The sequence below is a fragment of the Aptenodytes patagonicus genome, chromosome 26 (genome assembly GCF_965638725.1).
Source record: "Aptenodytes patagonicus chromosome 26, bAptPat1.pri.cur, whole genome shotgun sequence".
NCBI classification, from domain to species: Eukaryota; Metazoa; Chordata; class Aves; order Sphenisciformes; family Spheniscidae; genus Aptenodytes; species Aptenodytes patagonicus.
This window is the reverse complement of record NC_134974.1, coordinates 180,027-207,363: the sequence shown is the minus strand read 5'-3', so window position 1 is coordinate 207,363 and position 27,337 is coordinate 180,027. Positions and strand designations below refer to the sequence as shown.

The following is a 27,337-nucleotide window of genomic DNA, read 5'->3' as shown; positions in this document are numbered from 1 at the left end:
GAATGCTGGCCCAGTAATGACTCTTCAGGTGTCACAAGGGAAGGGGACCATTGTGGCACTGAGTGCTGTGGCAGGCTCCTGCCGAGGGGTCATTCATCTGCATTAACTAATTAACGATTGCTTTGTTCTTTGCACTTGCAACTGGGGTTCCTGCAATCTTTCTCCAGGATCCACCAGTCTGATCTTCTCTCCTGGGACTGAACTAGAGGCTCAGCAACTTGGTGACCATCTGAGCCCTGCCACACATGTTTTGCAGATGGCTGCTCCACGGAGCCCCCAGCGTCCCCCTGTCACCAGACAGGGTCAGACTTCTGGAACTGGCAGCGCCAGGTGCCACCCGGGAAAGGGTCGGATCCTGGTGGCTGGATGTCGAGCAGGGTGTCCCTCCACCACACGCTGCCCACACACATACTTCAGCTATAGCTCTTGGGCTTGGGAAGCGTGGTGTTCGCTACCCATCACAAAATGCCGAGGCCTTTTGTTACCAGGCAAGCAGAGAAGCTCCCAGTTGAGAAGTGTATTTTGTGGTCAGTCCAGCTCCCACACCTTCAGCTTGAGTAGACGCTCTTTATTTAATACATTTACTTTATCCAGAAGCGGGGCCCAGATCTCCTGAGCTGACTGTGGGGTCACAAAGCTGTGCACACATCTCCTGCTGCTTGGAGAAGAGCTTCAGGTGGAACGGGTCTTCCTGAAGGCAGTGTCTCCGGAGGCCACGTGTCCTGGCTCGCTGAGGAGCTAGCTGCAGTCAGGGCTTTAGAAGCCACGGTAGACGGGCTTGGTTGGATGAACGTAGCTGAACAAGGCGTGTGCCCTGTCATGCTGCTTTTCGGGAAAGTAGAGGCATAGCTTGTCCAGGAGATGACCTGGCCAGAAGTTATTGTCGTTTGACTTTTGCATCTTATTCCTCTGAAGACGCCTGTGAGAAAAAGGGGGGGGGGAAAGGGAAGGAAGAAAAAAATATAAGAGAGAACAGCATGCTTTACAGAAATAAAATCCTGGGCAGTTCACTGCTTCTCTTAGTAAGGGCAAAAGTGAGCCGGACAGGAACCAGCTATCTGGGCTTCCAGGCCCCGGGAAGCTCTGCCAGACCTGTGCAGACCGTGTCGGTTCTTATTAGACGTGACTGACACTGGAAATGCCAGCTTGTGAAGCTAACTTAAGAGCTGGTATGTTGCCCATCACTGTACTATCTAAACACTTCAACTGAGGTAAACAAAGAAGATTGTGCTCTGCTTTGCAACGTTTTTTTCTCTCCAAAAGCTTCTCCAGCCATCCAAAGCTTGGCTCTTCAGGATTGTCTTTCCTCCACAAGAATAAACATTCTCTGAGGGGATTTCAGACAAGCATTGGGTCGGTCTGAGAAGTTTTGTCACCTCTGTAGTTCAGAGCACAGAGCTAGTCCCAACTAGTCTGCAAGGCTCCTGCCAGGTGCTACAAACTGTTCACCGCCACCACTGCAACCCAATGACTTGGCTAAAACACAAGAGTTGCCGTGTAGCTGAGAAGAGGATCTGCCTCTTTCCTGTCACTCGCTGCTCCCTTGCAGCATCCTAATGGTTCACTCCAGTACCTCGATACTGCCTCTGACGCCATGGGGACTGAGCACAGCGGGGTGATACACAGCGGGGCAGCAGGAGGGGGCTGATCTTAAGCCCTCTTTGAACAAACCTATTTTCCGCCTCCTCGTCCTGGCTCCCAGGTGATGCAGCATCAGCACGTCCTGTGCTGTAGTATCCTCCGGGCTGCCTGATCTTCCTTATGTCTTCTCCCTCCTTGATGATCTTGTCTCCTGGATGCAGCAGGGCTGTTGGCAAAGTGCACAGAGAAAAGAGTCATGCCTTGCCCTGGGATCAGGAGCCCCATTTCAGCTGTGATTTGCTGTAGGCGTAGCAGTCTTCAGCTGAGCCACAGCCATGTCTGTTCCTGGCTATGGACCTGCTGATCCTGACTATGGTCTGACTTCCCGGCTTGACTTTGGACCTGCCCCATCACCACGAACTTGCTTCGTGAGCTGCGCTCTTGGTTGAACCAGACTACCATCCCTGGGGCAATGGGACAGGGCCCTGGCTGATCTGCAGCACCCTTTGATATCTCAGCTCTGCTCTGGCCCTGCCGCTGATATTGCTGATCCTAACCGGCAACGTCTGCCATGGCTCTCTGAGGGCTGCAAACATGCTCCATCAGCACCGCCCCCTGACATGAGTAATGCTTCTGGGCTTGGGAAGAGACATGAACTTTCAGATTTAGTGCATTCACATCAGGCCCTTGGTCTTTGCTTTACCTCTCTGCAGTGTTGGCTCGGTGATGTGAACATTGCGGTCTTTGCACAGCTGGGAGCTCTTCAGATAGCTCATGACGGCATTCTGGCGATACCGGTCAACCAGTTCTCCCAAGTCAGCCTCTACAGTTGACGGCAGGCAGTGCTCATCAACGGGGCCATCCCCAGATCTCACCATCCGGCACTTTTCTTTCCGTTCTATTGGGCTGTCTTTATTCTGCAAGTAAAGGTCAGGTCCCGATTAGCATTCGGTTGAGGCCCTGGAGTTGCTGCATTCCCTTCAGAGAAGCTACAGGCAGGGATTCACCTCAGGCATGTGCAAACAGGAGTCAGCACCCTGCAATGGGATCGCAGGGACAGGCACTCCTCTGGGAGTGCAATTCCCATCCAGAGCTGGGTCCTCAGACAGGTACTCCCTGGAGGGCTTAGCAGAAGAGCAGCACACCGGGCACAGGTGCCTCAGGTGAAAAAAGTCTTGCAGTCACCTTCTTGTTTCTGATTGTGCCAGGGAGCCAGAGGCTCTCCCCGTAGCCGGTGACTGTGGGGCAGCATGCTGGCAAGAGGAGGTAGCCCTGGATTCTGCCAGAGTTCATCCAGCCCAAGATGAGTGAGTCACTGTTTTATATTTCCATTGGACCGTCTTGCACTGAGCCCCACAACTGAACAGGACAAAGTGCTTATCAGCACCTTAAGGGACAAATCACAGTCTGGTGGATAGGCTGACAAAATGATCAGAAGACGACTCCGTCCCCAGACACAGAGACTGGTTCAACTTCTCCTCCTTCTTCTTCTTGCCAGTTACCCAGAAAAAGCGTTTATCTCACCAGAGTGTCCAGAAGCCAAACAAATTGCTTGAGACAGCTTGTAGCACCTCAGCTGCAAGGCACCATGTGGTCAAGGGACTACTGAGAAGCTAATACGCACAATAACCCCTTGCCCTTTCCTTTACTGCTGCACTGTCCTCTAAACCACCCCACATTCGCCAAGGCACGCAGGTGCGCTTGTTATCGTGCCACATACGCCGTACCTTCTCCCACCGTCTCCTCTCTCTTACGAGTTTTCCAATCTCTTCCATTTCATCGTAGCTCAGATGTCGTCGTTCTGGCTCGGTGTTGACTGGTGGAACTTCCAAGTGTATTAACTTTCTTTCAGGCTTGGTAGGAGCATGAGGCTTCATCTGTCTGGCTGCGTCCCCAGCAGAAGGTGGGCAAGTGGCAGTTTTCCAGGTGTCTTTCTGGAACTGAGCTTCTACACCTAGGATAGATTGAAAAACAAACAAACAAAAAGCCCAGAGAAGCCACGTTAGAGCATAGCAGAGAGGAACATCTGATCCGTGCTTAAGACACAGGGGTTTGGCATGTTGTGCTGATTAGAACTCCCAACAGAGCTTACTAAAGAGTAAGGTCTTCTGAATCGGTCTTTTCCAGCTGCCACCAACAGCTGGAGAAAGGGTCTGCTTTGGATGGGCTGGATGATGAATGCTAACAAACAAAATCCAGTCCAGGATGTTAAACCACAGGGTTTGGACTTTGCTCCCAACCTGAAAGATTGGATAACCTGTCTCCTGCAATTGGGCTGACTATGGTATTGCACATCCCACAGATCCTTCAGCTTTTCCCTAGAAGTCTCCTTCTGGCCACTTTGCTCTAGGACAGTGGTCTCAAGAAGCCATCTTCTGGACCCACATTGGCATTTCCTGTCTGTCTAGAGATGCTTTCCCAACCCAGCGCTCTCCTCTCACCTGTTTTGGTCTCCTGGGATTGTCCTTTCCTCATTTCCAGCCACTGCTTTTGACAGCCAATCAGATCTTCAGGGCTTATAAAATTCCCCGGTTTTGAGGAAGTCAGGAAGATGACCACGTCTTCCAGGTCCTTGTCGCTGATGGGAACTTTGGTCTGGCAACCAAAACAGAAAATGACAGTGGGATCACCAAAAGATCAAGGTTTGCCCCAGAGTGGGAGGGGCGAGCTTTGCTGTTGTTCCAGATGCTTTTGCAGGGAAGCATGACACAAAGGCAACCTGCTGAGGTTTCCTTGGGTTTATCCAGCATTCACAACTTGACTCCTGCTGCCCCCTGCAGAGCTCTCGGCTTTTACTGTGCCAAACTTCCCAGCCCTCTGGGTTTCAGGAAGATATTTTGGCTTGGACTAGAATATCAGTGAACATCTGAACTCCTAAACTGTAATAAACCTGAATGTGCTCTTCACAGCTCTGTAATGCTGTGGCCTGTGGAAAGTGAGGCCCAGTGTGAGCTGTGCTGTGCAAACGTACTGAAAGGCAGTGTGCAGTGGGGAGAGGTAGGAGCCTGGCTGGGGAAGGACCAAGTATCAACACTGGGAAACTCGATGCCAGTTCAGGGTCTACAGCAGGATCCTGACAGCCCCGTTACTGAGCAGTGACTGTCTTCCAAGTCTGTGAGGCAACGGGCTTCTTCAGTCCCTCCTAGGACTCGCTCTAGGTGCATCTCTGCAGCTTTCCCTTCCCTTTGCCCTTCAGCTTTTCACAGGCTGTGGGAGCCATTCTCTGAGAGTAAGGCAAGCGAAAAAGCCCCTTGCTGAAGCTCTTCCATTTGCTCTGGGTTGGCACGCAGGAAAATAGGGCAGAGTTGCAGCTGCTCATTATTTTTCTGTTCCCTACGTACCTCCTTGATGACTCTGATGAAGTCTGCTCTCGTGATCTTCCTCCTGTCCATACCAGCCTTCTTGAATACGTCCACCATCCTCAGCTTTTGTTTTTGCAGGAGGTTATGTAGCGTGACAAGAGCCTGGGGGTATGGTGCACAAACAAGGGGAACGATACCCTTCTTCCTGGGCTGCCTGCTCTTTGGTGGTGAGTGCTGAAAAGGATTAGAAAATACCCTGAGATCACTATTATTCAGGATCACCATGCCCGTCAATGTGGCATCAGCTGGGGTAAAGCAGTGTTGCTCTACTGATTTCACAGCAAACGCTATTTCCCATGCACTTCCCTACTTACGTCCGGGCTGTCGGTCACGGCTGATTTGACAGCAGCCTTCCTGTCTGCTCTCTGTGCCTTTATTCTTTGCCAGCATCTTTTTTCTTGATAGCTGAGGGAAGGTTTTTGAGTCAGCCATTTTTCAATGTCCCCTAAGCTTTCCAGCTCAGTTCGAAACTGCCTCCTCGCCTGAATCCAAGCCTCCATTGTTTGTAGACCCTCTTCTGTATCAGAGGTGGTCTCTGGGGAGCTGAGGCTATCTTCTTCCTCCTGGGGCAGCTGCAAGACAGACAAATGACAGAAATCTGTGGCCCAAGTTGGTTTCAAAAAGGGAGAAGCTGGTCTTGCCACAGGTGGAGCAAAAATAATGTGACGCCTGGATTTGGATGGCCCACACCTACTTGCTTTCGGTTTAAAGGCAAAAGTTGATACATATTTCTCCAACGGTGTCATTGGAAACCATGCTCCAAGGCCACTTCTGGCCTGGCATTAGTCAAACCCTTGACCACATCCTCGCTGCTCACGCTGGTACTTTACGCCACAACAGATGCGCTTCTTGCAGAATCGAGAGTTGGGGTCAGGTGGGTATGGTGGTTTCCAAAACCAGCAGCAAGCCCATCACAGGACAGTATGGAAACAAGCATAGTAGGACGTGGTCAAAAGTGGCGGCCTCCGTGCACGTAGTGGGCAGGGGCCTCTGCTTCTGACGTGCTTCTGTCTGAACCGGGAGGGGTGGAGACAGGGCCATCAGCAAACCATAGAGCGGCACGAAAACAGGTAGGTCCTGCCATTGCAGAAAATGCTGGCTCCCTGCCACCAAGGAGCAGCTGAAATAACATGTCGGCCATTTTGTTTATGAAGAACGGCCAGAGTGCTCTCCATGCTACTCGGAGAGACAGCTCTCCCCCTCCCTGCTACCAGCTGGAGCTGGCTCAAGCCACGTGACTGGGAGAGCTCCTGCTCGAGCTCCAGAGCCGGCGCCTGGGCTGAGGTGGCCTCCTTTCCAGGGACGGAGCAGGCCCACCGATGACCTCACCCTGGCCGGCTGCTCGTTTTGCCCCTTGGCCTCTACCAGCAGTTCCTCCCTCACAGCAGTGAGCAGGCGAGAATCAAAACCACAGCCACCCACCCTGCTCTTTGGAGGGAACGATGCTGCTGGGACTTGGAGACCTTCCAAACTCAGTGCCACCCAAACCAGAAAAAGGCTGCTCTGTTGATACTCCCATACCTGGGCCCTCCACACCTTGTCGCTTTCTCTCCCCGCTTGCTGTTGAGGCAATTTTGGCAAGGTGACCCTTCCTGCTTTTCTGTTCTCTTCTTTCTCCTGCCTTTTGGCCATGGATGCCTCCAGTTTTCTTCTACTGTTCAGCCCAAATACAGGCTGTCCTTTCTACAGGAACCCAGAAATGCAATAGCAGTGGTTAGTCTCATCTGTCTTTTTTTTTTTTTTTTAAATAATGCTCGTCTCTCTCTCATCTTCCCTTTTTTCCAGTTTCTGTCGATAGACAGTTCTTAAGATGCAACCAGAAGGCCCTTCTGTTATGACCAATGAACTAAGTCATCCAAGAGCTACTTTTTGAAAAGGGCTACAGTTCCTTTTCTGAGATGAACAATACCCAAAATAGGTAATTGAATGGGAAAATGAGCCACAGTAAGAGACCTACTCAGAATCGGTATCTGCGTATTTTTTTATGTACCTATTTCTCCTAAGATATCCCCACTTGATTTTCTACAATCAGGTGACACAACAATTGCCTCAATCCATGTTACGTACCTGTCCCGTCTGCCCGTGTTCTTCAGAAGTAGGCAATGGCAATTCAGGGCTCTCAGAAGGAGTTTCTTCGTGCTGCCTTCCTTCTGTGCCTGCACTTTGTGGCAACAGTCTGAAAAGACACACCAGGGGGTGAGTTGGTATGAGTGCAGGAAGAGTTTCTTCTCCATCCTGTGCTCACGCTGCTCACCCGCTTCGGCAGCAGAGCAAGCTCTCTTCACCCAGTTGTCTTCCCCTCCACAGAGACAGGGATAACCCTGAGCTGAACGCTCAGATGTGCCGCCAAGGAAATCAAGGAGATGAGCTTTTTCCATAAGGAGGGCTCCGGGACACGCAGCCTGATGCGGCCCTCTTGATGGAACGACGAGAATATTTGCATTCTGTGCAATGACAGGCACCTGGAGATACTGGTATCCCCCTCCTGGCCATTACACTGACCACTGCAAAGCAGTCCCAAATACTGTGGGACTGTGTGGTGACGTGTGTTAACAGCCCTTCTGAGTTAAATACAAACACTGGGTCCAAAGGAAACGGGGGAACAGGTTTCTCAGAGAGCTCGGGCAGTCTCCGTTCCTGAAGGCTTTGAAGACAAGACTGGATAAAGTCCTGAGCAATCTGGTCTGACCTCAGCTGACTCTGCTTGGAGCAGCTGGTTGGACTAGGACCTCCCGAGAGCCCTTCCAACCTCCATTATTGTATGAGCCTATAAAACATGCCGCACAAGCGCTAGAGCACAAGGCCACTCTAATCGAGTCCTTTCAGAGTCTCACCTGCCATGAGGCCCTTTTCCCTCCATTTTCTCCTCTGCTTCTTCCTCCATCTCAGCTCTGGCTAAGTGGTCTCGAGGAAGGCCCCTTCGCAGAAGGCATAACGTGTGACGAACAGCCGCTGCAAGCATGAAAGGAGAAAACCTCTCACAACAGGCAGGAGGAGGCACAGATCTGCTCTGCAATGTTAGAAGCTGTTTGAGGCCTCAGTGGGATTCCTTCTGAGACCTGTTTTCTCGGAGGGAAACCTTAAGCCCTTCCTGGCACCAGCCCTCGATCCTGTTCAGCCCTTGATAGCCACATTATTCTCTTCGGTGTGAGTTTTCTCCTGCTGTGGCTAGTCCTTCCTCTGCACAGCAGCTTTCAGGGGGAGACAGATCTTGGCGCTTAACAGTCTCTTTTGGGGGAACAATTTCTTGGCGTTGCATATGTGTTCAGTATACAAAAATTTGCTATAATGGCGCATTCAACTCAAACACATTGTAGCTCTGATGTTCCTGAGGAATTAAGGTCGAGGAGCTAGACTTCCCAGCTTCAAAAGAGAAGTGAGGTCTCGGCACAGCTTAGCAACCTTTGCACAGTTGTTGTCTACGTGATTTTTCTCATCGAGTCACGCCGCGGTGATTCCGAGAGATAGGCCAACCCTCCCGTCTCCCACAACTCAAGGCAGAGTTTGTGATTCACAGTGCTGACGGACTTCCCCAAACATTTACTCCCTCCTGCACAAACTCCTAAAATGGAAGAGGTATACTCCAGGGCATGGAGTGCAGGGGCAAAAAGTACTTCAGCACCATCAACTGCAGTTGGTGGTGCTGAGCCTTCCTGGGATCCCGCTCCAAAACGAGGCACTTGAGATTACCAGGAGGGGTAAACAGAGGCACACAGGGTGTCTCTACCATCCCAGGCATCTGTTGTAGCCTGGTCCCTAAACACCCACCAGTAATGAAGACAGGCAAAGGCACAGACCTCTGCCAGGAATCACTCACTAACGTTACCTCTTATTCCCATGCTGCTCAAACCGCTCTCGAATTCTGCAAGTATCTCTTTGTCTGTGAGAGAAGCTCTTCGAGGCACTGCCCTAATCTCAAACCTGGAAATAGGAAGAAGGCACCATTCTGAGAAAAGGGCTTCTTTGCCAGATGACTGTCAAGGTATCTCTAGAGAGTCAACCCCACATCCTAGGTCATTAAGGGAACCACAGAGCAGTGCTGGCCTCAGGAACGGCTCAGTAGCCCCTCGCTAGACAGAGGTTTTGTTTTTTTGCCTCAGTCCTCCTGTGCCATCTTGACCCAAGAAGGTGTTTTGGAGATACTTCCATTCACGTGAGTTTCACAGAAGGCACGGAAACATCACCGAGGACTTGCATGCATCTGGTCTTTGATCCACCCTCTAAGAGAACCTTTCCATGTTACATTCAAAACAATGGAAATACTAGGATCTTATTTCTGTTAAATGTTTGGGCAGTCCCTACCAATGGAAAGAGAATGAGCAGATGAAACGTTAGTAGGGTTGCCTAAATTCCTCTGCCTAGCAAACCAGTTCCCTCCGATGGGAGAAATGGTAAAATGCAAACCACAATCAGTAACAGAGGGTGCATAACTCCAGATTAAGTGAAAACAAGGATGAAATTAACTGCAAACCAGTAATTTGACAGAGTGCTACCAAACATGAGCTGAGCACGTTTGCGTTTGGTCAGACAAGGGCTGCAGAAAGAAATATACTCACTGTGGAAGCTGGTAGACACGGCCAAAACGGCTCGGAAAGAGAGCAACTTCTTTGTCCGATATGACCCATTTCTTCTGCAACAAGAACAGAAACACCTGACGTGACTCCAGGGAAATGCTCACAACAGCCTTTCCATAGCTCCAAGAATTAGCGGCCTCTCAGCAAGCTTCTGGCCAAGTGCTTCAGCCCCCTTGCCTAAAACAAGCTGCACAGCATACCATCTGCTAGGGCGAGGAACGCCGCCAGCCTTTTTGCAAGGACAAGAGTTGACGGCGTCAGGCAGGAGACTCCTTGTTTACCACGGAAGAAGCCAATGGAGGCAAACACAAGGGAAGGCCCATTACGAGCCTGGGTTCCTGGCTGCTGGTTGCAGTGAGATGGCTTGCTTTAACTATTGCTGAACCAAGAGCAAATGGTTCCGAGCTGGTTTTATCCCCCGAATCCTTCCAAAGACTTCCAAAGAGTCTGCATGCCTCTGCAGCGTGGAGGAACCCAGCCACTGGCTCCTTCTCTTCCCTCAGGCCAGGAGAACTACACCAGTAGCGTGCCAGTAGCCGCGAGGGGCTGGTCTCAGGGAGGCCTTGGTGTCTCTGCACCTCAGCCTCGTGTCCAGAGCGTGGAGTGAACATCATCACCCCTGCCATTGCTTTGGCCTTTTTCCTATTTATGGCAAGGCCCTTCTAGGGCTTTCCCTTGCCCAGCAAAAGTAGTACTGCATACCTTCCCAGCACCCTTGAGCCACAGCAAATAAAAGAAAGAAAGTACAGAAAGCTTCCACTGCTACAGACCATGCCTAGCCCAAGTGACCCAGCAGGTTACAGCTGGCCAGCAGGGCTCAGTCCCCCAGTCCTTTGATGGGATGTCAAACCCAGTCTAAGTAGCACTGGAAAAACAATGAACTTACAGTGAGCAGCTTCTCTACCACGTATGTGGACTTGTTGAGGCTTAGTAAAAAGTCTTCGCAAAATGCCATTGTCACTTCCGTTCCCCGGATAGCAAGAGTGCCAACATCCTTTAAAATTAAGTCCGTGTCTTGTCTGTTTTTTAGGATGAAGTAGAAAAAGTTCAGGGTCTCCTGCATACAGTTCTGCACGACTTCCTCAGAATAGGGGACGTCCGAGTGGATGTTCTTGTAGCTCACTGGCACTTTCTTTATCTTGTCTGGAAAAGAGTAGGAAGACTGTAACTCAGGCAGCAGTAGAGCAAATAAAGTGCCAGTAACTCTCAGGTAAAATACATTGCTATAGCACTGTCTGGTCTAACCACCTGGTACAGCTCCTTAAAGGGACTGATGTAGGCCCCTCCTCAAGTTAAGGTCAAATCACTCCATTAACAGATGTGCGAAGCCGCAGCCATGATTCCCTAAACGGAAACAGGAACCAAGGACCTCGGCCATCTGTGTCCAAGGACCTCGGCCATCTGTGTCTACACTGTGCAGGAAGGCAGGACAAAGGTGGGAAGAATGGGGCTGGTTCCCGTGGGAAGAGCGGAGGGTGCCGGGCCATGGAGCTGAGCCCACACGTAGCGCAGTCCTGGTCTGGGGAGACTTGGATATAAACACAAATAAACCACCAAGCTCTTAGTGCTGCCCAAGGCCCCATCGATGGCACACTGCAGATACAGCCACGGCAGCAATGGTCAGAAATGGCAGCGAATCTGGCCATCGGCAGGTTTCTGTGCTTAGCTATCATTTCCATCTCTCATTCAAAGCTCTCTACAGCTGACTTTGGCCCACTTTTCTGCATAAAAGTAGCTCTAAGGGCCTGTGGGCATTTGCCTCAACAAGGTCCGGTGCGGTGCAAGAACAAAATATCGGCATCATCTCAACAGCTTTATGGTAAACAGTTCCAATAAACGACCATCAGCCAGCAGGCATCCTGCAAATCAAGAAATGTGGCTGGCACGAAGCCAGTTGCTAAAGCAGATCATGGAGAGATGGTCTAACTTTGTACAGCCTTAATAAAAACTAGTCCAAAAGAAATGGCCCCTTTCTAGGCGTTGCTACTTGGTGGGCTGTTTGCGTCATCCCACAAAGGTTGTTCTTGGGGCCTTCTGAAGGCCTCTGACGTGTCCATCATTGCTTCTGAACAGCAACCAGCATAAGCCCCAAATATATGGACGCAGGGGAAAACAAAGACTTTAATTGCTTTTCTTACCAGGAACAGGTACAAAAGCACGTCGCAGCTCACGGATCTGTGCAACAGTCCTGGACAGTGAAAACAGAGGTCTCCGAAACGTGACCACCTCGTCATTTTCAAAAGAGAGCCATTTTTGAATATGAAATGTCCCCAGTCCTTGTACACTGACAGCCTGAGGCTGGAAAAATAAAAGAAGGGCAAGCATTTGTAGGTTGAAAAACAGAGTGAGGACTTGTGAGAGCTTGCAAGGGGGGTGCCTTGTGCCCTGCCAACTCCTGGCGCAGAACACTTTTGCACACCTCAACCAGATTTTTATTTCTGCATTTATATATTGCATATCTACAAAATATATTTTTTATGTTACTTTTTTTTAAAAAAATATTTTATGTCTCTCAATTTACGGAGAAGCTGGTCTTTGGCACATTTGTGGCAAATCTGTAAATCGCCACGCAGTTCTGGGAAGAACAGCACTTGCTGGCACAGGGCTGCTGGGACCCCTGAAGCCATCTGGGCGAGGGGAGAGGTAGGGTAGGATCCCACCTTTATCTGCAGGAGCTGTTGCCGAACATGCTTAGACACACTGCTCCAAATAGTAGCGACATCTGGAAAGCAAGGGAAAGACACGTCAAGCTCTACGTCAGCCAGCTCACAGCCCGTCAGCACATCTGTAGACAAGGAGATGGCAGATGCGAGTGCGCTCCAACACGCTTCACAGGATAAATCCACCTGTGACACGGGGCGAATCTGTCTGGCCGCAGCCTTCTTCCAGCAGGACATCTTTCCCTTCAGAGCCAGATCCCTGAGTGTGACCCGCTGCTGAGGGAAACCCATCCATGGGACTTCCATCATGGCAAGGGGAGGGATGCTGCGTGCACCGGACTCTGCGGAGCTCAGGGTGTCCGTAGGGGCCTCCCCCGCAGGGACGAACCCCACTTCCCACAACGATTCATGCCGTTCATCTTGTCTGCAGTGATGCTCGTCAGAGAGCTCCCAAAGGCCTTACCATTGACGGAAAGCTTCTTGAGGGTGGGAAACGTGACAGTGCTGTAGCCGTCAGCCTTGCTGCAGAGCTCAATGTTGGTGATCAGCGCTTCCAGGTTTGTCATGTTCTTGCTTTGGATCAGCACGTGAGGGTGCCGGGAGAAGGATTTTGATGTCTCCTACTGGGAAACACCCCCTCTCCGATGTCCTCGCCTGTGCTTCACCAGCCGGCTGTCCCACCGCCTCCCTGTGTCCTCTGTGTCTCTGAGGTACAGGAGAGACTTCTCGCGTCCCCTGGACCCGAGAGCTCGCCGAGGCCTCGCAGGGAAGTGAAGGGAGGGCCTGGGGCGTGGGGTTATGATGAGGAGGGGCTTTGTGACATGGGCTGGGGCCACAAAGGGACACTCCCACATCACCCCCACGCCCGCTGACCCGGCCAGGTTTGGTCCTGCAGTGAAAGCGGAGCTGCTCCCTAAAACACACCCCCAATCCTCAGTCCCCGAGGAGCACGTGGGGCAGAGAGAGCTTCCAAGATGTGACCAAATGACGGAAACGGGGACACAGAATCACACCATCACACGCTGGTTGGGGTCGGAAGGGACTTCTGGAGGTCATCTGGTCCAACTCCCCTGCTCAAGGAGTGCCACCTCTTTTTTTCCGAGTAAAACCGTGGTGCCTACAGTCATAAAGGACATGCCATTGTCCTCCCTCCAGTTCAGTACCAAGTATTGCAACCATGACACAGATACCACTTTATCTCTGTGCATTGCTGATACAATTGTAGACTTTCTTGGAAGAATTAAAGGTCAGTTTCACTGTCTGAAAATCCTGTATGTGGTATCTGGAGGCAGGAATAGGTGGCAGAGGGAATTCCAGCTCTAGCTGGTAGTTTTGTCATCTGGCGGTGCTCCCCCAAGAAGGTACCTCTCACAAAATGCTTCAGCTCCCTTCTCCTACAGCACAGCTGTTTGATGCTCAAATTTGCCCGTTTGCTGTCCCTGGCAGCTACGCCATCGTTTGCTTGCCCATGGTGTGGTGAATCCTTCTTGTTCAAAAAGCAGGACAAAAACATTTCCTTGGGAAAGGGATGGTGTTTCAAGGGCTCTCCCAGGTGGGAAACCTCTCACAAGGCATGTTCCCCTCCCACACCTTCAGCGTGAGTATACGCTCTGTATTTAATACATGTATTTTACCCAGAAGCGGGGCCCAGACCCCCTGAGCTGGCTGAGGGATCACAGAGCCGTGCACGCATCTCCTGCTGCTTGGAGAAGAGCTTCAGGTGGAGCTGGTCTCCTGGAAGGCAGTGTCTCCGGAGGCCACGTGTCCTGGCCTCCCATCCTCCCACTGAGGCCCATGCCCTGGCCAGCTGCTCTTTATTTTTCTTGATTTGGGAATGGAGGAGATGGACCATCCCACTGCTGCCAAAAGCGTGGGGAGGGAAAGTAGCCGCTGTCAGCGGTTTCACGTTGACCGAAGTTTTCGTGATAATGACGCCGAAATACAGACACTGCCACTGGCACTTTCAGCCGCTATCGCACCCACACAACACAACCTGGGATCAAGCACAGCGCTTGCGTCGAACAGGGAGGTAAAAACAATTCTGAAGGAAAAAGGTCTTCGTGTATAAAGTGTTGGTTGAGACTGCGATCTCACTAGAACCTTTTCTTTACAGTTAAGCATAAATTACATTGACATAAGGCCTACACGCTGGCTTAAAAAACGTTTTAGTGGACATCAGCTGCTGTGACTCGCTTCTGCATTGTCAGCAGTCCTGGTTAACGGGGGAGGTCCCGGGCGACTGGAGGCTTGCCAATGTGACGCCCATCTACAAGAAGGGCCGGAAGGAGGATCCGGGGAACTACAGGCCTGTCAGCCTGACCTCGGTGCCAGGGAAGATTATGGAGCGGTTCATCTTGAGGGCGCTCACAAGGCATGAGCGGGACAACCAGGGGATCCGGCCCAGCCAGCACGGGTTCATGAGAGGCAGGTCCTGCTTGACCAACCTGATCTCCTTCTATGACCAGGTGACCCGCCTAGTGGACGAGGGAAAGGCTGTGGATGTGGTCTACCTGGACTTCAGCAAGGCCTTTGACACCGTCTCCCACAGCATTCTCCTCGAGAAGCTGGCGGCTCACGGCTTAGACAGGTGGACTCTGCGCTGGGTCAAAAACTGGCTGGACAGCCGGGCCCAGAGAGTTGTGGTGAATGGAGTTCAATCCAGTTGGCGGCCGGTCACGAGCGGTGTTCCCCAGGGCTCAGTTTTGGGGCTGGTCTTGTTTAATATCTTTATCGATGATCTGGATGAGGGGATCGAGTGCACCCTCAGTAAGTTTGCAGACGACACCAAGTTGGGCGGGAGTGTTGATCTGCTGGAGGGTAGGAAGGCTCTGCAGAGGGACCTGGGCAGGCTGGATCGATGGGCCGAGGCCAACTGTATGAGGTTCAACAAGGCCAAGTGCCGGGTCCTGCACTTGGGTCACAACAACCCCATGCAGTGCTACAGGCTTGGGGAAGAGTGGCTGGAAAGCTGCCTGTCGGAAAAGGACCTGGGGGTGTTGGTCGACAGCCGGCTGAACATGAGCCGGCAGTGTGCCCAGGCGGCCAAGAAGCCCAATGGCATCCTGGCCTGTATCAGAAAGAGTGTGGCCAGCAGGAGCAGGGAAGTGATCGTGCCCCTGTACTCGGCACTGGTGAGGCCGCACCTTGAACACTGTGTTCAGTTTTGGGCCCCTCACTACAAGAAGGACGTCGAGGTGTTAGAGCGTGTCCAGAGAAGGGCAACGAGGCTGGTGAGGGGTCTGGAGAACAAGTCTTATGAGGAGCGGCTGAGGGAACTGGGACTGTTCAGCCTGGAGAAGAGGAGGCTGAGGGGAGACCTCATCGCTCTCTACAACTCCCTGACAGGAGGTTGTAGCGAGGTGGGGTCGGTCTCTTCTCCCAAGTAACAAGCGATAGGACGAGAGGAAACGGCCTCAAGTTGCGCCAGGGGAGGTTTAGATTGGACATGAGGGAAAATGTCTTTACTGAAAGAGTGGTGAAACCTTGGAACAGGCTGCCCAGGGAAGCGGTGGAGTCCCCATCCCTGGAGGTATTTAAAAGACGAGTAGATGAGGCGCTGAGGGACATGGTTTAGTGGGTGGTGGTGTTGGGTCGATGATCTTGGAGGTCTTTTCCAACCTCAGTGATTCTATGATTCTGTGATTCTATGCATTGCTGGGCCGAAGCGCCAAGAGCGCGGCCCCGGCCCCGGCCCCGGCCCCGGCCCCGGCCCCGGCCCCCACCCGCCGGTCACCCCCCGCGCCGCCCGGGCGCGGAATCCGCCGCCCTTCCGCTGGGGTGGGGGCGGGGCGCTTGGCGCGGCGGCGCTGCGCACGGCCCGCAGCGGCGCGTGCCGGGAGGGCGAGCCCCGCCCCTCCGCTTGCACACGGCCCCTTGCCTTATAAAAGCGTCGGGTGGCGGGAGCGTCGGGTGGCGCGTGTGGGTGTGGGGGGGCCGCCCCGCCCCGCCCCGCCCCGCCGGCATCCCCGGGCCCGGGGGCTGTGTGCGGTTCCTCCCCTCCTGCGGGGCTCTGACGCGCCTCCCCCCGCTCGGCCCGTGCTGTTCTTGCCTTCCAGCTCGGCTTGTGGGTGGCGTGTGTTCCTTGGCGAGGCAGGTTGTCCTTTCTCGGGGTGACAGTGCTGGGAAGGGGCTCCTCTGTTTCTGCATCTCTCACAGAAGTGCGGAGTTTAGCCAGGTCCCAAGATCAGATGGGTTTGTGGGGGCTCAGCTAAGGGGGAGCTCAGTTCCCTGCATTGTCCAGGGGCAGCCTCCTCCTTGGGAAAGGCATTTTCCATGTCCTTGGCTGTGGGTGCCTCTCGCTTTTGGAGATGGTGGGGAAGGCTTGTCTTGAGGAGTCGGGCTCGGTGCTGAGGGTTAAAGGCTTAAATCAAAACGTGGGTGAACAAAAAGAACAGCTGGAGAGGGGTCTCTTTTCTACAATACTTGTTTAAATTACGGAGGGAAACAACCCAAGCTTGGAGGTGTTTTCTGAAGGTGCTGGCTCAACTTTGGCTGGAGGTGACATAGATGTGAAGAGCCTCAGGATCCTTTGAAAATCCGTTAGGCTGGCTGCCAGTTAGCACTTCAGAGCATCACTTTCAAGGGCTCATGTTCTGTATAAATAGGCACACAATGTTTAAACTACTGCATGCTGCAGCCTTGGGGGAGGTCTGTGCTGGTGTAAAGTCAGAAATCTAATGGTGATTATTAGATGAACCATTCTGTTTCCTTGAAGTTACGGGGTTTGTTTAAACTGATGCAGATTAATTGTGTAGGAAGTGTTTGGAGGTTCAGGTACTGACTAGTTAAAGCTGAATAGCTGAGGTCTGGGCTTGCATGCGCTTGTGAATGGTGGTCATACATGTGTTAATGCGGATGTTTTATTAACAGACGGAAGAATATCTGTAAAATGGCAATGGCTCAGAAGCAAAGAAATTGTGTGGTATGATTTTCTTGTGTATTTTAGCACAGTATATTATTTGAATTGGAAAAATTAGTGGATATTAGCTGAAATAGTGCGCCCAGGTGCTCTTTAACATTTCTTCACTTGCAAAGTACAGGCTAATTCAATCTTTTAGCTATGTATAAAGATGCTTAGTAGTGAGTCTGAGCTTTGTGGTCATACACTTGGTAGAAACCAGCCATGTCCTAAAAACATAGTAAAGCCAAGTGTTAAGAATATGCTTAACTTCATAAATAATGCTGAAAGTCATACTTTTCAATTAAATTGAAAAGTTAAGCAGGCATTGGACCAGACTGTAGACTGTACAGGTTTGTTGTCGTGGACAGAGATTAATTCTTTTCTTTCTCTAACTTTCAGAGTGCAGTTGTATTTCCTAACAAAATATCTACTGAACAGCAATCCCTGATGCTAGTGAAGAGGCTCCTGGCGGTAGCAGTATCCTGCATTACCTATCTGAGAGGAATCTTTCCTGAAAGTGCCTATGGAACAAGATATATGGATGGTAACAGGCCGTTTCCATGATTCTTTGCAAAATCTATTGTCGTAGGATTGTCGTGAAGTTAATGAGTGGTTTTAAAGCCACTTGGTCTTCTCGATTAAAGCTAATAGCCATTTTCAATGACTGTAATGGAAACTTCACTAATACAGTGGTCGCTGAATTTTGTTACAGTGGTGATGCGTGATGCTAACTCAGCAATTAAAACCATGCTGACACCTGTCAATAACGTTAATTTTAGTCTGCTTTTGATAGTACTTTTAGGGAATGAACTTCACTTTCTTAGCAGTGTAGTTGCATTTTGTCCTAAGTAAATATGCGTGTATATATTCTTTTTTTGAGATGTCTGTGTCAAAATTCTGAGGGAAGACAAAAACTGTCCTGGCTCTACTCAGCTGGTGAAATGGTATGTTAATTACATATAACACTTCCATAGATAACACTTCCATAGCGTGTCAATTCTGAAAGATAGCTTTCTGGTTGTTTGCAAATACGAGGAAAAAATCTCCCTTGCTGTGAGTGAACAACTGCCCAGGCAGTGCTTTTAGTGTGTGGTATTTACTATGTTGACAAATTTTTTAATGGAAAATCAAACTCTGTGTTTTGGTAAAGGTGTAATTGACTTGTACACTTGTGTTTCTAGAAAGGCTTACAACTTGGTGCTTAATAGAGCACAAATCTTTGTTTACAGAGTGATTATACTTTACATTTAGTTTCCATGGGTGTATATGAGTGCTCGAGGTGCACATAAACACAAAAATCTAAGCAGTAGTTCCTCTCTAGTTGAATAGGAGACGTGGTGTTACCATTTTGCATCTTGTATTTAAAGGTCTTGCTCTCAGACTTGTATAAGAAAGTGGTACTGTTGGCCTTTACATTCAAAGGCAGAATTGTATCTGTGAACGAAAGTCCGTCCACTTGTACATTCACACAGTTGAGCCTGAGTATGTCACTGGGGACTGAGGTATTTATTTTGATTTTCTTTCTGCTCACAATAACTGTGAGATGTGTTCATGACTGCTCTCCTTGCTTTTTGTTACCTCTGTAAAGGCCATTTTTGTTCTCTTCACGTTTTTACCAGTTGTAGTACAAGGTAAGGCATCGGAAACGATGCTGCTTTCAGCAGCGGGGGTTTGCAGCTGCCATCAGTGTTGAGGTGTTCAGAAATGTAGGTCTGAGTTCTGATGTTAAGGGTGTAATTAGTCATCTGCTCTTTGTCCGTGTGCCGTCACAGAGAGGGAGAGAAAAGGCTTCCTCGCTGTAACCTGGGATTTCTTAATTGATCTTCTGTGGTAGAGCAAACTCAAGTGGCGCCGAGTGCATTTCACCTTACCCTCGCGCATGAAACACTAGTGAGGGCAGTGGTGTGGCAGCCTGTGGATGCTGACGAGGAAAAGCTCCCTGTTTTTTGTGTGAAGGGTGTATGCTGCCTGTCTGGAGTTTACAGTAGCCTTTCTTAACTTGGCGTCATGTACACACCAAAAACAATTTTTGCTTGTTGACTATATTCAAAAGAAATGTTAGAAAAAAAAAATTAGAGTAAGTTTTGGTTCACTGTTTGACTGTTGTTTGCCTGTTACATAAAAAGCAGATTGCAACATCTAAATAAAGGCAATAACATAACTCCTCTGTGCTTCAGAGATGTCGGTGTTCAGCTGAGTGCTTATTTATAAGCTGATTAATGAATACATGTGTTAGAAGGTGTTTGAAAATGGTAGCCGTACAATTGCATTACGTTTTTACTTACAAATTACTTACAGATTATATTTTTTACTTCTTCTGCAAAGAGGTTAGGATGATTTGGGGTGTTACAAAGATAGGCATTGCTTGTCTCACTACTAATAAAAAGAATAACCAAATAAGTATTCTTTATTGCTCTAATCCAACATTAAGAAAGCTAAACACAAGAATTCCATTTTTTGGGACTATTTTATTTATTTAGTCAGAAGCAAAGCAAATGGAAATTAGCAGTAGATGGACAATATTTTATTTTTGCAGGATGTTAGGATGCTATGATGCCTTGCAGAAGAAATATGTAAGTCTTCCAGTATCATTCAGCTATTTTAAATGTATTTAAACACTCCTTTATAGAAGTCCATTAGCTGCCAGCATAGTTCTATTATAACCATCTATATTCTGGTTAGGGAATAGCGGTGCTTTAATATGTTAAAACAGTTAGCTACAAAGTGGGATGCACAGACATTTGAGGATAATATTCTTTGTAAACAGAAACGCTTAAAGGCAGGGATAGTTAGGAATTTTCTTCTGCCAGTTGAGTAAGTCCTTAAACAGATAAGGAGTTAAGCGTATGAAGAGGTTTCTCTTCAAACAGGCCCATAGTTGTCTATATTGGTTTCCAGAGCTAGAGAATCAAAACAGCTTGTTAAGCAGAAATGGGCCATGGAATACATTTAATGTTCTTTTTTTCTTTAATTACACTTGACAGCTAAGAATGATTGTCCTAGCAGTAAGTATCTTTGAAAGGTAAGGTACGCATTTTTTAAAGTAGGTGCTTAGAGTTATGTACAGTTCTTACTGTTTCCTCTCTTTACTTTAAAAATACAGGTCTATACCCATCCAGAAGATCCTCAGGTAAATCTGCTAGAATATTTTACTGGCTGATTAATGATAGTATGGATATAGTGAAATGTGTATACAAGCAACAGCACTTAACGTTCACGTTAATGCATGTTAAAAAAAAAGGCAAAACACCAAACAAGAATCACTAGAGCTAATCAGAATTTCCACATAGTGAATTGCCTTTCAATATCTAGTGTCTGGTTATTCTCAGGCCAGTACAAGAAACCCAAAGTGTCGTTGCAGAGTTAAATGCCCGTAAAGATGCAGCGTCCTAAATCTGCATAACACATTTATGGGACTTCTTTGGGGAAAACACAGTATGTTTTAACTAACCACTGGGTGTCACCATGTCTCTGTTACATGTGTGAAACATTTTCATAGTGATTAGAAGTTGAATGAGTATTTCATTCTAAAAACTTAAAATATTTTGAAACATCAGCTTATCACAGTGATTCCTGGAAAATAATGTAGATCTTCATTTTTATTTGATGACAATTCTATACATTAATACCATTAATTGTTACAGCATTAGAAAGCTGTATTCAATGTGTATGAGTGCATCAGACAGGAGTTGGACTACCATTATTTTCTTTAAATGCAAGGTTAATGGATTACTAGACGAAGCAGCAGCAGTAGTAGTTTGCTTGGCAGCTGATAGTAGTTTAAAAATTACTGGATTTGTTTGCAGACAATTACAGAATGTTACCACTTCAAATTCAAGTACACTCACAATGGGCCACTTCTGGATTTCAGCAGGTACTGTCACTGTGACTTTATTCTGCTCTGTGGTTTTACAGTCTATTGCATACACCTGAATGTAAAAACTTTGGATTTTATCTGTTTGGTGTTTCCTTTTTTAATTCTGGATCTTAAGAGTAATTTTATCAACGTATACTATTAGCTTAGACTTATTCTTAAAATACATTGAATAATTTTGTCAGATTATGGTCATATTTTTAAATAGCCACTCAAAAGGTGATTCTTAGTGAGAATCTTACTCTCTTAGACTCAGAATCTGAGACTCTCTTAGACTTAGAATCTGACTCTCTTAGTCAGAGAGTCCAATACTCTCTGACCAGGTTCTTGAAGATATTCCACGCGTGGAGGGTGATGTGTAATATCAGATTTACTTACCTGAAGATACTTGATGGTGCGTGGGATTCCTCATTTAGCAGAGATGATACAAAATACACTGAAAATGCAATACAAATGTAAGCTACGCTTAGCAAAGCATAGCTATTGCAGTACACAGTTCAATCACAAGACCAGCGTGATTCCCATTCGCCTTCATGACGCTGGGCATCCCCAGCCACGGGGAAGGAATATGTGGGTTGAAGCCAGCTCCAGCCCGTTGCTCTCTTTGGAATTCTTTTGTTAGTTGTTTAGTTTTTACACTCTTTGGGCTGAGCCACGTATAGTGAATACGGTCTTGCTAACTCAAGGAGACGTTCAGACACTTTTAATGAACTGGGGGAAACATTTACACCACCAGTTGATCCCCTCAACTGTGATAATAGTTGATCCACTCAACTGACACAGCTATTTATCTAAAATGAAAGCCAGACTCAGGTCCCCTGTGTGTTGAGATGAAGTCAGCTTTCTTTGCAACAGCTGTGGTCAGTGACACCCTGCATCTTTCCCTGAGCTTCATGGGCACATCACCCTTGCCCATCTCCACTGAGCCTTCTTCCATTGTAGGGCTTTATTGGTTACTCACAGCTGCAGGGAAATGGCTTATTTTAAGACAGGTAATTGAAATCATAGAATCATAGAATCATTGAGGTTGGAAAAGACCTCTAAGATCATCGAGTCCAACCGTCAACCCAACACCACCATGCCCACTAAACCATGTCCCTAAGCGCCTCATCTACATGTCTTTTAAATACCCCCAGGGATGGGGACTCCACCACTTCCCTGGGCAATGTAGCAAGTTCATACCTAACAAATTTCTCCTAGGTTTCCTCCTGTGTAAAATGCTTTTTAAATTTAAAAAAAAGGCAAAAAAAAAAAAAAGGCTGCAGTGCTGCAGACCTGGGTCCTTTGGGCTGAGTTTAGTTACTTACCTCTGAAAGAGGTTGTAAGTCATGTAAAAAACACTGGTGGAAGGGGATGTGACTCTCTCAGCCACGCCAAGTTGCCTTAGCATAAATTAACGCCGGACTAATTTGAAAATATAAGACGTGGACCTGCTTCTCTGTCACCTCACTGGGAACAAGATAACCATCTGCAGAGGGGTGAGCCATTTGAAACCATTGCAGATAAGGGTGTGCTTCCAAAAGACAGGGTTACCCAATCAAATAACTCGCGGCTGCTTGCCTTGTGTTGGCTGTTCAGGTCCTCAGGTGCCTCTCTAAGCTGTGTGGCTGTGAGGAGAAGGGGAGCGGAGGGGAAGCATTTTTAGTGGCAGTAAGGTAGGCTTTGGGTCAGCTGCTGTTAGAACAGGAGCATGGAAGTGTTGGGCTGGATGCCAAGAGTCACTTAGGCATGCATTTTCTAATCAGTAACCGTTCTTGTCGAAGTCAATAGTGTTACTCCTTTTATTTAAGGGAAAGCAAGTATGTAAGACTTTGCAGAATTGGGGCTTTCAAAAGTACCTACTTCTTTTTTTTCAGATTGGGTATTTTTTTAAGCACTGTGTAATGTAAAACACAGTAGTTGGTCCCAGCTGCTGAACCATAATGATTTCATGATGTCCCTGGCTCAGGATTTGATCTTCCAAGGGGCAGAGAACATGCAGGTCACTTAGTATTAGGAACTGTAGTGCTTGTAATCTCGGAGCTTGGGCAATAAATGTGATGTCTGCTTCTGACATTCATAGAGTCTGTTAAACAGTCGTGTATCCTAATACTAGAAACAGCTTACTCTGTATTAAAAAACTCTGGATACTTTGTCCATTTTTAGTAAGAATAAAAGGAATGACTCCACAATCACCTGTGCAGACACCAAGAAAGCAAGTATCCTCCTCATTCGCAAGATTTATGTTCTGATGCAAAACCTGAGTCCTTTACCAAATGATGTTTGCCTGACTATGAAGCTGTTTTATTATGATGAAGGTAGTATTTCCAGATTACCTTGACTTATCAACTGTGTTTCAGACATTGGAAAACAATTCAACGAAATATTTTAATATGTAATCTTTATGGTTGCTGGGACTTGTTAAATGATGCTATTTTGCATGTGTCTTTCTCATGACAATTTGTAAAATCCAAGGAGGACGGATTTGATCTCGCTGTAGGAACACAGTCTTGTCACTGACTTCATTGGAGCAAGGATTTCAGTGTGTCTTAAAAACAAATTGAGTTTTCCTGAGTATGTTAGGATGTAACATTTTTGCCAGACTAGTTCTAGTTTGGATGACTATTTAAATGTCTGACACTAGCTCTGCTTTCAGAATGTATTACTGCTTTGTAAGGAAAAATCAGAGCATCTAGCTCATCTCTCTGCATATATAAACTGTTTCAAATAGCTTTAATTGGGTTTTGCCTGTTGTGTAGGGGAAAAGGAACTTCATTTAGTACAACTTGAATATTGATTGTTCCCTTCCCCCCCACACACAATTTTTTTTGGAGTAGCTCTTTGTATTTAAAGGGGAAAAGAGTCTTTTAGCCACACAAGTTAAAATCAATTTTACAAGAACGTGTTTCATTCTGACTCATGTAATGAATTCTTTTCTGCAGTTACACCATCTGATTACCAACCTCCTGGTTTTAAGGAGGGTGAATGTGAGGGGATGATATTTGAGGGGGAGCCTATGTATCTTAATGTGGGTGAAGTGCCAACGCCTTTTCATATGCTGAAAGTTAAAGTTACAACTGAAAAACAACGAATGGAAAATGTTGATAAAAGCATCCTAAAGCATGGAGAGACTAATGTGCCTCTCCGGGTGCTCAGAGTGGACAGAGATGATCCAGAAGAGGAGAATCAGGACATGAATGTAAGAGCGCAAATGTTTTGTGTAGCTCCTTGAATTTTTTTGTGACTTGTAGTCTAGAAAATGGCCATTAATTGTTTTACTGTGTGTCTTACCATAAGATTAATCGAGACCATCGAGGCTTGTGTACACCGAAGAGTTTTTACGTTGACTGAATGATACCTATGTAAAAATACCTGTCCGTATGATGCGTGTTCTTCTGTACAAAGGAAGTTGTTTATTACTGTGGTTTGCTATTCCTGATACAATCAGTAACTTCACCTCAAAATATGTTTTGTTTTATGAATGATTGTATGATTATGTCTGTGCCGCTGGCTATTTTAGTGCCTTTTCTAGCTGCTTGCTTTCACAGCTTACTCTGGACCTGTGTGCCCTCTTCTCTTACTGCGTACGTGGAGCATTTTGATAATTGCAAGTGAACTTTTTTAATAGGTACAAGTTCTAGCAGAGCACTCTTGTTAGTATGAATCTTAGCAAACTGAGTTTCCTCAAGTAAAATCCTAACACTGTAAAATCTGTCCATGTAAAACTATGCAAACGATGTGAGCGGCAGCAGCAAAAAGCAAATTCCAGCTGGAAGCCTGTAAGGCAGCACTTCTCAAGGAGGTACCAAAACCATTTACTTCTGTTTTGGTTTTTTTAAAAAGTTTCATATAACAACTTCAATAAGCAATTGAACTGAGAATTCTGCAGAGAATATAAATGAAATCTTCCGTTTTGGAAGCACTCTGAGGACTCTTAATGCTGCATGGCAAAGCTGCCTTCTCCCGTGTTATCAAATAAACGATTATGTCCTTCCTGCTGTGCAGGACATCAGGAAGTACCTGTTCATCCTTTCTGATGAAAAACAGCAGCACCTGTCTTGCTGGATTTTTTCTTAACCTTAATAAATAGATAGTTTCTGCGCTGTTTGCTTACAGTCATATAAATGTCCTCCACTGTAAGCTCTGAATGCAGAAGTGCCAATAAAACAACTGTCCTGGCTACACCAGCCTGACCGCAGCTGCTGCCAGAAACAGGCCCTGGAAGCATTCCACTGTCTTGGGTTTTTTTTTTTTACTTTAAATGAGTGCTCCAAGATGTGGCCCCAGATGGTCTCCAAGTCAAAACATGAGACAGCAAACTCTGTCCTCAGGGATCTCTGTGAGCAGAAGCTTCCCTTTAAGATTTGAGAGAAACTAGGAGGAAAAGTAGAAGATGATTTATCTTCAGATTCCCCAAGATAGCCCAGGGGCTCAAAGACTGGACTTTGCTACCAAACTGAAGCAGGAATTGCTGCTCACCGAGAGCCGTTCCGAAAAATAACGGCCGCAGGTCTCCAGAAAACAGACGTGACACCCACCCTCGCCCACCACCCCCGGGCCTGGCCGTCCCACCGGCACGGCACGGCTCCTGCCGCCCCTCCGGGCACCCACCTTGTCCGCCGTGCTGGGCGCCGGCTTCAGCTTCCCTTTGGCCATTAACATCGCGTTGATTTTCGCGGCCACGGCCGCGGCCGCATCCAGCGCTCCCGAGGGGGCTGCGGAGCTCTCGGAGCCCGCCACAGCGGAGCCGCCATCGCCGCCGCCGGGAAAGGGGCGCCCGGGCAGCGGCGCCGTGCCGGGGAGAAGGAAGGCGGGGGACGGGCCGGGCTGGTCCCACTTACTGCGGCGCCTGGAAAAGAGAGGCCTCAGTCCCGGCCGCCTCCCAGCCCGCTGCCTCGCGGGAGCTCCAGGACCTGCCGCGCCTCGGAACCGCCGCGCCTCGGCCCTTCTCCAGGGGCGCCCGAGGACCCGCCGCGCCCGCGGCCCAGCCTCACCCGCCAGCGGTCCCAGCGTCGCGCTGCCCTCCGCCACCCGCTGACATGGCTCCGGCCCGGCTCCACCGCCTCCGCGCCAGCCGCAGCGTCATTTCCGGCCTCGAGGCCGCCCCGAAACGCCCCTTCCGGGCGTTGCCACGGAGACGGCGCGGCCCGCGGGCGGCGTCCCCTCGGGCGGGGAGCCGGGAACCGACACCGGACAGGCGAGGAGGCGCGGGACGGGGCGCGGTACCTGCCCCCGCTCTCCTAGCGGAGGGCCCGCTCAGCGGCCAACCGCGGGAAACCGCCCACCGACCGCGCAGCACCGTGGCAAAAGCGGGGCGGGGCGGGACGGGCCGGGGAGCGCCCGCACCGCGGGGCTGCCGGCGATGACGTCACGGGAGACGGCGGCGGCAGTGGAGCACGCGCGCTCCGGGCGCTGCAGGCAGGGACCTCACGCGTGCGCACTGTTGCCCCTAGCGGGCTGCCCGCCGGTACGGCCGCCGGGCCGCTGACGCATGCGCACCGCTGCCTGTCCCATACTGCCGCCGTCGGCGCTTTACACGCCGGTGCTGCCGCCGGGCGGCTGACGCATGCGCAGTGCCGCCCGGGCGCGGGCACACGCCGCGCGGCCCCCTCCCTGGCGCATGCGCGTTGCCCCCCGCCGTGCTGGCGCCCCCTAAGCCGCGGCCGGGGGAGGGGAAGCTGCCGCCATGTTGAGCCCGAGGGCGGCTGAACTCCCGCCTAAACTCTGTGCCAGGTTCCCCAAGACGCCCCGGGCCTGCCCCTGGCCGGGTGTCCAGGTGGCGTGGAGAAGAGGGGGTGCTGGAGGGGCTGCGTGGGTGCCTGCTCTCTCCCTCTCTCTCTTCAGCTTCACCTCCATAGAAAGAGTCCCCAGGAGTCATGAGGAGCAGATCTGTTTTGGACCTTCTGGGCTGTACTGAGAGGCTTTTGGAGGGTATTGGGGGGCACTTGGAGGGTCTTTGGGCTCGCTCTTTCCGAGTAAAACTCATTTCCTGCCCTAAAGGGCGCCCCATTTTCCTCCCTCCAGTTCAGTACCGAGTATTGCGACCATGAAACGGATACCACTTTATCTCTCTACAACATGGATGGAATTGTACTTTCTTTGAAAGATCAGATTCAGATCAGCCTGAAAATCCTGTATGTGGCGTCTGATGTTCAAATTTTCCTGCTTGCTGTCCCTGGCAGCTACGCCATCGTTTGCTTGCCCTTGGCACGGTGAATCCTTCTTGTTCAAAAAGCAGGACGGAAACGTTTTCTTGGGAAGAGGATGGCATTTCAAGGGCTCCCCCAGGAGGGAAACCTCTCACAAGGCATGTTCCCCTCCAAATTATTATCCTATTTCCTGAAGGAAAAAGCGGGGAAGAAGTCAGTTGGGGGCTTGCCATGTCAAGAGCGGCAGCAGGAGCTGGC

General features: G+C 49.2%; 2 protein-coding genes across 4 annotated transcripts; one reads left to right on the top strand and one right to left on the bottom strand.

Annotated features, from left to right (window-relative positions):
- Positions 1 to 553: 553 nt before the first annotated feature.
- On the bottom strand, positions 554 to 26,023 carry LOC143171295 (EF-hand calcium-binding domain-containing protein 12-like). 3 transcript variants are annotated; one of them, XM_076360188.1, is made up of 16 exons: positions 25,925 to 26,023; positions 25,542 to 25,779; positions 11,656 to 11,815; positions 10,404 to 10,660; positions 9,500 to 9,573; positions 8,770 to 8,864; positions 7,778 to 7,895; positions 7,011 to 7,119; positions 6,465 to 6,626; positions 5,258 to 5,515; positions 4,923 to 5,117; positions 4,023 to 4,176; positions 3,309 to 3,535; positions 2,285 to 2,498; positions 1,672 to 1,807; positions 554 to 919 (listed from the first exon to the last, which is right to left on the bottom strand). In XM_076360188.1, exons 1-16 carry the CDS (start codon positions 26,014 to 26,016, stop codon positions 757 to 759), a joined length of 2,652 nt encoding a protein of 883 aa, XP_076216303.1. In that variant the 5' UTR covers positions 26,017 to 26,023; the 3' UTR covers positions 554 to 756. The 3 variants fall into 3 exon arrangements, with proteins under 3 accessions (XP_076216303.1, XP_076216305.1, XP_076216306.1); XM_076360190.1 differs by lacking the exon at positions 6,465 to 6,626; XM_076360191.1 differs by lacking the exons at positions 1,672 to 1,807; positions 2,285 to 2,498 and having other exon boundaries at positions 806 to 919.
- LOC143171267 (HORMA domain-containing protein 1-like) lies at positions 16,166 to 25,007 on the top strand. The gene is made up of 11 exons (XM_076360132.1): positions 16,166 to 16,266; positions 17,047 to 17,098; positions 17,477 to 17,621; positions 17,958 to 18,021; positions 19,614 to 19,650; positions 20,062 to 20,082; positions 20,181 to 20,207; positions 20,884 to 20,951; positions 23,097 to 23,248; positions 23,873 to 24,129; positions 24,936 to 25,007. The coding sequence occupies exons 2-11, from the start codon at positions 17,066 to 17,068 to the stop codon at positions 25,005 to 25,007; spliced, it is 876 nt and encodes a 291-aa protein (XP_076216247.1). The 5' UTR covers positions 16,166 to 16,266; positions 17,047 to 17,065.
- Positions 26,024 to 27,337: the final 1,314 nt, after the last annotated feature.